Here is a 9,471-nt window from a genome sequence, read left to right as displayed (position 1 = left end):
AAGCAGTAGATAGCCTGCTTTCCAAGTATGAAACCATGAGTTCGAATGCCAGACCCACCAAAATAAAACAAAAAAACAAAAAAAAGTCATGTAATCCAGTAATTCTACTTCCAAAGATATACCAGAAGGAATGTAAGTCAAGTTACAATAAAGACATCAGCACACCCATATTTACTGCTGCACTATTCACAATAACTGAGCTATGGAACAGACAAGAGGTCCCACAACTGATGAATAGATGAAGAAAATGTGGTCTGTTCAACCTCTTCCATTATTCTCCCTTATCCTTGATTCCCTCTCCCCATTTTTCCATAGCTTTTGGCACATATCTTTATATCCTCTACCTTCATAGATGTTATGTATTAAGATCTTGTTGATGCTCTGTCATCCCTTTTCCTTTCCCTCCTTCCCCACTCACAACAGGGATACATGGAGAAACCTCTTTGAATATTGATTTAGATATTAACAACAAAATTCACCACTGTTAAATAGGGACAGTGTGGGGAAGTACTTGTGGGAGAGGAAAGGTGAGCAAAGGAGATTAAGGTGAGGGAATATGGTTGATGGATTTCACGCTTATAGGAAAGAGAACAAAGAAACCTCTTGCAATTTCTTTAAGTGAGGCAGGGAGGGAGTCAAGGAGGGAGCCAGTGGAGGTGATCAGACAAATTTATTATATATATATATATATATATATATATATATATATATATATATATGTTTAGAATTATATAACATATATTTTTATGTTTACAATATATATACAAAATGAAATTTTATTCAGTCATAAAGAAAAATGAAATTTTGTCATTTGCAAGTAAATGGATGGAACTGGAGAACATTATCTTATGAAGTTAGCCAGGTTCAGAAAGCCAAAGACTCTCTGAATATAGCATTTACTAGGAATACAAATTTCTCTCATATGTGGAATATACTCTTAATACAAATACAAGCCATATTATGAAAAACAAGTTACACTAAGGGGAGAGAATTAACAGGAGAGAAAAGGTAAAAGAAGGAAGCTAAGAAGGTGAATATGAGTGATGCACTTTCTATACAAGAATGAATACAGATTTTTTTAAACCTGTTGAAATCACCATAATAAAGGGATTAGGTAAAAAGGAGGAAAATAATGCAAATGAACCAATTTGTGTTATAATACATATTAATACATGGAAATGTCATAATGAAACACCCTCTTTACCTATCTTAAACAAATAAGGATTTTTTTTTTCCAGAACAAAGAACAGCAATGTAAAACAGATCCTATCTGGGGGACATAAGAAAAAGGTGTAGAAGGACAAATGTGGTAGAAATATTGTGTACACATGTAAGAAAACTGAAAAATGAGACCTGTTGAAACTATTCCAGGAAATGGGAAAAGGGGACAAAGGAGAATGATTGGAGGGGGTGACATCAAATATGATATTTTGTAAGAACTTTGATTAATATCACAATCTATCCACAGTAAAACAATAATAAAAAATGATTAAGAAGAAACATTATATCTTGCTAAGTAAATTTTTTGCACCCTCATACAAGTACTGGTCTTGGGTTGAAAAGCACTACATATTTATTGATATTGTAGAAATAAAAAGAAATAACATAATAGCATATAAAACGTAAGTGGTTACAATATTCTTTTGATTTAGATTAAAAATATAAGTCATTAAGCACATGAAGTTGAGAAAGGAATGATGTTTACAAGAGGAAGATATACCAAGATCTAAAGTCATAAATGGCACCTAACACAATTACAACTCCAACTACTTTTAGATAAATGAATGACAACATGTGTTCATAAATTATTTCATTATTTTCTCTTCTTTTTAAATGTGACTAAGTAATTCATTTTGGTATAATGATGATGCTAAATATTGTAAAGGAATACTTTGTTCAGAATACCACATTTTTAAAGTAATCTATAGTCTGAAAAGCATTTTGAGTTGTGTTTATAAATAATCTTAGTTTACATTATTAATACATTCATTTTCAATTAGTTTGATAATCTTTTATTTATGGTTAGGAACATACCTTGGGTCCATTGCAAGTGTCTTAGGAAAATAACATTTTTCTCATACAGCCCCTAAAGTATAACATGATATTTTCTCTCTTTTTTTGGTGCTGGCAATTGAACACAACCCTTCAAATATGCCAGGAAAGCACTATTCCTCTGAGGTACATACTTAGCTATACTTAGTACACATACATATTTACAAGGATGAACATATTATAAAGCACACCCAGGGTCAGATGCTGGTAGCTCAAGTTACTTGGTATGTGGAAATTGGGAGGATGATGATTCAAAGGCAGTCCAGGCAAAATGGTGGCGAGACTCCATCTTAACCACTGGCTGGCTACTGTGGGGGTTAATGTCATTCTACCCATGGTGAAAAACCTAAAAGAAAAGGGCCCTGGTCCAGGCTTATGTTGGCAAAAACTGAGATGTGATTTCCAAAATAACCAGTCAGAAAGTGCTGAGGGCATAGTTCAAAAATTGGAGCACCTGCCAAGCAAGCATGAAGACCTGAGTTTGAAAATCAGTATTGCACCCCCTACCCTCCAGGAAAAAAAAAAAATGCTCGAAATAGTTCCATTACTTAGCAGCCAAAATGGTTTGAACATATCTTTCTCTCCCACTTTCTACCATTTTCTTTCATTTTCATGATAGCAAGATTCTATACCTATTTAACTGGCAAATAATTCAATTACTCTTTTCTTTGTTTCTACTACTTTAGTGTTCTTTGTATACTTTGTTATATTAATTTATATGTCATGGAACGCAGTTCTACTCCCATCTTTACATTTTCTGTTCTTTTTTTTTGGCAGTCCTGGAGTTTGAGCTCAAGACGTCATGCTTGCTAGGCTGGTACTCTGTAAAGTCATGCCAAGAGCCCAATATTTCCTATTCTTAAAATGTACGAATTGCAGGATTTTCTTTAAGAACTCCAGAGGTTCGGCTAATGGTTGGTTACTTGATTTTAAAGTGTAATTCAAAGATGTGTGTGTGTGTGTGTACTGGTCTATTTTTCCCATGCCTCATTTACACAGAAATGGAATTTATGTTATCTCTAAGATGTTTTCCATCCTGCCTCCCGTCCTGAGTCAAATATCCTAACACCTCACCCAGGCTTGCTTCCTTAGTGTGATGGAAATATTGAATCTTTATTAATATTAAAATTGCTCTCTTCCTGCTTGTAAATCATATGTTTTCCCATGCTGTATTAACTCCAAAAATCATCTTTCATTACACTCATGCTCAAAATCCATCATTTACTCTTTCACCTTCAGGAAGCTTTCCTTGGCTTTTTAAAATTGTAGAGATCTTTATCTTCTTCAACCTCCCTAAAACACTGACATTAATCTCATCATTAACATTTAAATTTGAAAAGCAAAATTTTTAATTCTTATTTAATTTCTTCAAGGTATTTCTTCAGACAGGCAACAGCAGCACCTTGGTGTTCATGTATGAATTTCAGATTCAGAGAGGAGGTCTTACCATTTGATCTGGGACATGATAATGAATTGCCTAATGCTGCTTTCCTCTCTTTTCAATATGAGTATTTCAATTATTAATTATCAGTGACTGCACAGGGTAAATTCTCTGGTAATTAGTAAATCATCAGCACCAATTCTTTTTCCTTTGGTTTTTGTTTTCCTCTTAACATTATGCAGTTGGTAGATACACAATATATAATAAAATGAAGAACAAAGAAAAGTACACTGAAAAGTCAGAAGAAAAAATTACATTAATAGAATTCATATTAAATTGGTTACTATTGAGACATTACACATACCGAAAAGAAAAAGAATTATAATACCTAATACTTAGTGTTTGCTATGTTCTAGGTACACCTCTAGCATTTTAAATATTTTATACCATTCATCTGAAATAGGACCTAGTGACATTTTCTCTCCATTTTTCAAAAACTAAACATTAGAATGTTAGTGCATAAAAAGTTTACAAATATTCATAAAATCAATTTATATATATATTTGTATATACACATATATATGTGTATATATATTTATTTATTTATATGTATACACATACATATATACATATATATATAAGAGTAACTTGTAGTATATTTGTGTAGATTTTACTTCTGTTTCATAGTAACATTTACATATTATTGGTTGATTACCCTCACACTTGCTATGAAGTTGCTATGTACAACTTCAGCCACACCTCTAAGTCCAAGAAAATCATTTTTATGTACTCTAGCAGGCAAAAAAACTCTGATTTGAGGTTTTTTTCTGGTTTTAATAGAAAATCCCTCTAAGTATCTACTTTTATAGCAATGGAATGATTTCCTTAGTCATCATTTGCTGTATGATTTTTAAACTGATGAATTTTATTTTTAGAGCAATTTCAGTTCACATCAAAGTTAGTGTTGGTACAGAGATTTTAAATATGTAATCTACTGCACACATACATGGCCCTTTCAGATGCTTTCTTTCACGATGTAGTATTTATTTAAGTTTTTCCACACCTTTTCATGTCTTGGAATCTGATTGTCTGTTAGCATTAAATAATAATCCATTGCCTATATATATATATATATATATATATCAGTGTTTTCTTTTTAATTCTGTTTCCAGTCAACTGACAACAGACATCATTTTTGCTTCTAATTTGGAATTATTGGAAGGATATCTTAAGTGTCATGCGATCACAATGTAACTTGATTTTAGGTCTCTTTCTTTGTTGCTATAACATTTTATTTTGCCTTTGGTACTTTCTCATGGTAGCAAGGAATGTCTTTGGATTAGATACATTGACTAGCCATTTACTTATCACCGTTATGCACATTGGAGTGGAATAGCACATTTTATAATTCAGTTCCATAGGTTTTATGTTAAATGATCTTAAATTTAGAATGCTGAGCAGAATTTAGTGATTTACTTTCATCACTCAGTTATTGACCATCTTTTTTTAAATCTAGTTATTTACATTCTTTTAGTGGGAAATCAGGAGTAGCATGTTCTACTGTACTGATTTCTTTTTTCCACAACTGATTTTTGAAAAAAACAAGTTATGTATTTGTGAGTATCCTATCAAAATTTCAAAGTAGAATTTCATTTATAAATTTCAAATTCATATCTACTCGAAAAAATGTACAATTTTGTAGTCAGCCTTGAAAGTCCAAAATTTTTAATAAAATTAACATTAAAATACTTACACTGTTTGTATTACTGCTCAAAATACCATCTTGCTTTGGTTTGGATTTATTCTATTCAGTTAATACTAATTGCACCATTTCAATATTCTACAAAATTGACATTCCAACTTTTTTGTTCAGTCTGCATTAATTTTTGATTACTCTCTTCTATAAATTTGTAAGTCCTATTATTTTTATTCATTTCATTAAAAACATTAAAATATATTAGATCAATGACATAGTTTCTATTTAACTCATATCTAGTCTTTTCCCTTTTGAACTGCATAACTAGTAAACTTCTTCAGGTTAACTATATGCTTCCATTGAGAATAAACCTTGACACCAAACTTTTCTCATGGCATTCTTCATCTCTGTATTTCTCAGTGTATAGATTAAGGGGTTGAACATAGGAGCAATGATGGTGTAAAATAAGGCAATCACTTTATCCTCAGGGAAAGTTGTAGGGGGTCTAAGGTAAGAACAGATTGCAGGACCAAAGAATAAGACCACCACAGTGATATGAGACCCACAGGTGGACAGGGCTTTTCGTCTTCCTTCAGCTGACTGATTTCTTAAAGTGAGTAATATAATGACATAGGATATAAATAAAATGATAAAGGTCACTAATGAGACAATTCCTGAATTGGCAACCACAAGGACACCACTGAGGTAGGTATCAGTACAGGCAATTTTTAGCAAAGGAAAAATATCACAAAAGTAGTGATCAATTTCCTTCGGGCCACAGAAGGGCAAACAGATTATCATACATAATTGAGGAAAGGAATGGGCAGACCCACCAACCCAAGCAGCTAAAACTAGGAGATTGCATTTTGTCCTGTTCATGATAACCAAGTAGTGGAGAGGCTTGCAAATGGCTACATAACGATCATAGGCCATGGCGGTGATGATGAAGATCTCAACGCCACCAAAGAAGTGCATGGTAAAGACCTGTAACATGCAGTAACCATAGGAAATGGTTTTGGTTCCCTCCACCATGCTGCCAATCAATTTGGGTGTAACAGTAGAGGTATAGCAGATGTCCATAAAGGACAAGTGGCAAAGGAAATAGTACATTGGTTGGTGAAAAAGATTGCTGTGCAGAATTGAAATAAGAATCAGAATATTTCCTATCAACAAAGCAACAAAACAGAATGATAAGAGCACAAAGCAAAATCTTTGCACATCCTTGTCATCAGAAAGTCCTAGAAGAATGAATTCAGAGATGTTTCGCTGGTTTTCCATGCAATGAACTTGGGTGTATATTTATAGAAATAAAGGTCTGAAAGAAAGAAAACTTAAATTTAAGTGAAAAATTGGAAATCTGATCATCATAATATAAATTATTACATATTTAAATTAACATGTAAAATCATAATCTTAATTTTTCTTGATGTAGGGAAAAGTTTCTATTTCTTATTTACTATCTCTCAATTTATACATGTATTTTGTACAAATTTTTAAATTTTAGTTAGAATAATCATGTATGCTATCCCATTTTACTTGTAATGATTTAAAATATTTATTCTGAAAATTCATTTTAAAAATTGCAATAATTTGTATAATTAAAAAGCAATGAAGGCTTTATTTTCCTATGACATGAAAACTTTTTGAAAACATTTTAAGTGGTGTATTTTTCCTACTGGCATCAATTCAAAAGGAAAAACAGAAATCAAGAATTATAAAAATAAAAATAAATAATATTTTCTTGATGATAGTAATAGTAAACAAAATTCTAAAGAAAAATAAAATCATAATGATGGAATTAGTAATATTAGGCAACCACTGAAAAAAGTGTTTGGAACAGTGGTAACAGAAGGTTAGAAACTTTGAAGAAATAGACTGACCTGATGTGATTCCTGACCTAGTCCTTAAGCTTTCTAGGCACCAATTCCTTATCTGTAACATGAAGAGAGCATTTGCTAATTTGAAAATGCAATGAGCACTTATGAGATCATGTGAAATACCTATTTTCATACATTACTACAACACAGTCATTCTCCTTATATGTTTTGTTCTTTGAGTAGTTTAACAACTAAAGAAACTGTCATGTACTCTATAACTCAATCCAATGAAGACAGACATAAATAAAAGTTACCATAACATGATTTTCATGAATGTGATCAGGTAAATTTCAATTTTGACATTCTGTCAGTAAATGCAATTAAATCTCTACTAATAGATTGTTCATTTTAAAGGCATTTCTTAAAATTAGTCTCTATTTTGTTTGTTTGCTTTTTACTTACTTGCCCTTTAAAAGATATAGCCAAGCTGGGCACTAGTGTCTCATGCCTGTAATTATAACTACACAGGAGGCAGAGATCAGAAGGATTGAGGCTAGAAGACAGCCTGGGAAAATACTTTGCGAGACCCTATCTTGAACACAGAAAAGGCTGGTGGAATGGTTTGAGATGTACAAATGACTACTTTATCCATTCGTTAATATTGAATAAAAATTCTGCATACCCATGGAATTGTGCTGAATACATAGTTGGTACTATTATATTTAAAATGGTATCGACCATAAATTTAAATTTTCTTTATATATCAGAATGTGACATGACGTGATCTTGCCTTAGTTCAGATGAAACTGGTCTATTACGAGATGGCCAGCACTTTAAGAAACAAGAAATTATTCATTGTGTAGATAGTCCAGCAGAAGCTGAGCTGTTTCTTGATGGGAATATGGAGAAATGCACACAAGCCGCACAGCAGGACATAAGGAAAATCATCACTAACTTAAAAATGTCTCTAATGCTACTGTTCTTAAGTGAAATTCTGCATAAAATCATGCACCGAAATAAATTAAATCCTAAAACAATTTATAGTAACAAAATGGCCTTATGCTACAAGGAATGTGTTTTGAATGAAACGATGCAGAGGGAAAATAAACAGAACATAACTTACTGAGCACATAGTTGGTGAGAACCTACACAAACCCAGGTTTCTCACCTGCAGGTCTGAGTGAAGACCAGGTGGGATTGAAGCTGCATTAAGAAGTAGTTGTCTCTCAGATACTCGCCTCACCAAGTTTCCTGCATGAAAACTTTAAATAAAGTGCAGAGTTACAAATCACACATTCAAAAACACCCACACTAGTTCTCAAAGTATTTTGACCATCTCCACATGTCAAACTTTCTACAGATTGCATGGAAGTAAAATACAAGCCATTGACAATGTAAGGGGTAAATATATCAGAAAAACACATGAGTGTTTTGAACAGCTATTTGACATTTTTACATGAGCTCAGAATAAGAATAAAAATTCCTTAAAAAACTAACTGGTATTTTGTATACCAAGAGTTATCTACTTTATGCCAGTGACTACAGGAACTGGTCTAGGAAGACCAGAATATAAACTAACTTAAGTGTCAATGCAATAATTAATATGTATTTGAAAGCTCTAAGTTATATTCTCACAGGCATTTCTAAATAGATCCTGGGCAAATGCTACCAAGACACTGATGGTGGCAATGTCCCTGGTATCCCTGAGAATTTGTATTCCACTTTTAGGGTGACTGCCTCGGGCACTATTTTCCCTCAGGCACCAAAATGCCAAAGCCACATCGAGCAATTTGGAAAGCTGCCTGCTTTGTGCCTTTTCAGTTTTTTGAAGATCAGAAGGGGGATAATGCAGTCTTCAATAGTACTAGACAAGAGTTCATCCAATCTGAGATGATGAATGACCAAGAAAACCAAAGGAAGATATTTATTATATATTATCTTTTTGCCACTATGTAGATTGATACAACCAATCCCTTGCAGTTTCTTGATACCAGAGCAGAGCATAGGTGGAACAGATAGCTGTGAAATGAGCATCAGCACAAAAGGAAAAATAGAATAACGAACCTCGTTTTGTATACGTACTGTTCATGGAAGAAGAAAATATATCAAACAATTTTTAGATAAGAAAAATCAGAGGAATGCAACCATGAAAATATAGCAAAGCTTTTATTCTGTTTATCATTCTGGTTTTTTTGTATTTACTTAACATGCACAAGTGAGTCATTGCTAATGGCTTACATCTGAAATACTAACTACTTGGGAATCTGAGATTGGGATGATGTGGACCTAGGGCAGCCAGGGAAAATGGTCCCTTAGATATCATCTCCAAAATAACCAGAGCAAAATGGGGTAAAGGTGTAGCTGAAACAGTAGAGCCCTTGCTTGCAAGCCCAAGCCCTGAGTTCAAATGCTAGTCTTACCCAAATCACCCTATCTCTGTATCATCTATTTATTTCTTTATCAACCTATATATAGATAAAGACATTCACAGGTGGTTTAGCTTCCTTTTCATCTTCACACACCAA

General features: G+C 32.9%; 1 protein-coding gene across 1 annotated transcript; it reads right to left on the bottom strand.

The window, feature by feature from the left end:
• Positions 1–5,471: 5,471 nt before the first annotated feature.
• LOC109677423 (olfactory receptor 4P4-like) lies at positions 5,472–6,422 on the bottom strand. Its single transcript, XM_020153410.2, has one exon. The coding sequence runs from the start codon at positions 6,405–6,407 to the stop codon at positions 5,472–5,474; it is 936 nt and encodes a 311-aa protein (XP_020008999.2). The 5' UTR covers positions 6,408–6,422.
• Between the last annotated feature and the right edge of the window lie 3,049 nt (positions 6,423–9,471).

This window comes from Castor canadensis, chromosome 1 (assembly GCF_047511655.1).
Source record: "Castor canadensis chromosome 1, mCasCan1.hap1v2, whole genome shotgun sequence".
In the NCBI taxonomy this organism is placed as follows: Eukaryota; Metazoa; Chordata; class Mammalia; order Rodentia; family Castoridae; genus Castor; species Castor canadensis.
This window is presented reverse-complemented; position numbering and strand designations above follow the sequence as displayed.

Coding starts and splice junctions, on each gene's coding strand:
- LOC109677423 (XM_020153410.2), bottom strand. CDS start 6,407: ATGGAAAACCAGCGAAACATCTCTGAATTCATTCTTCTAGGACTTTCT.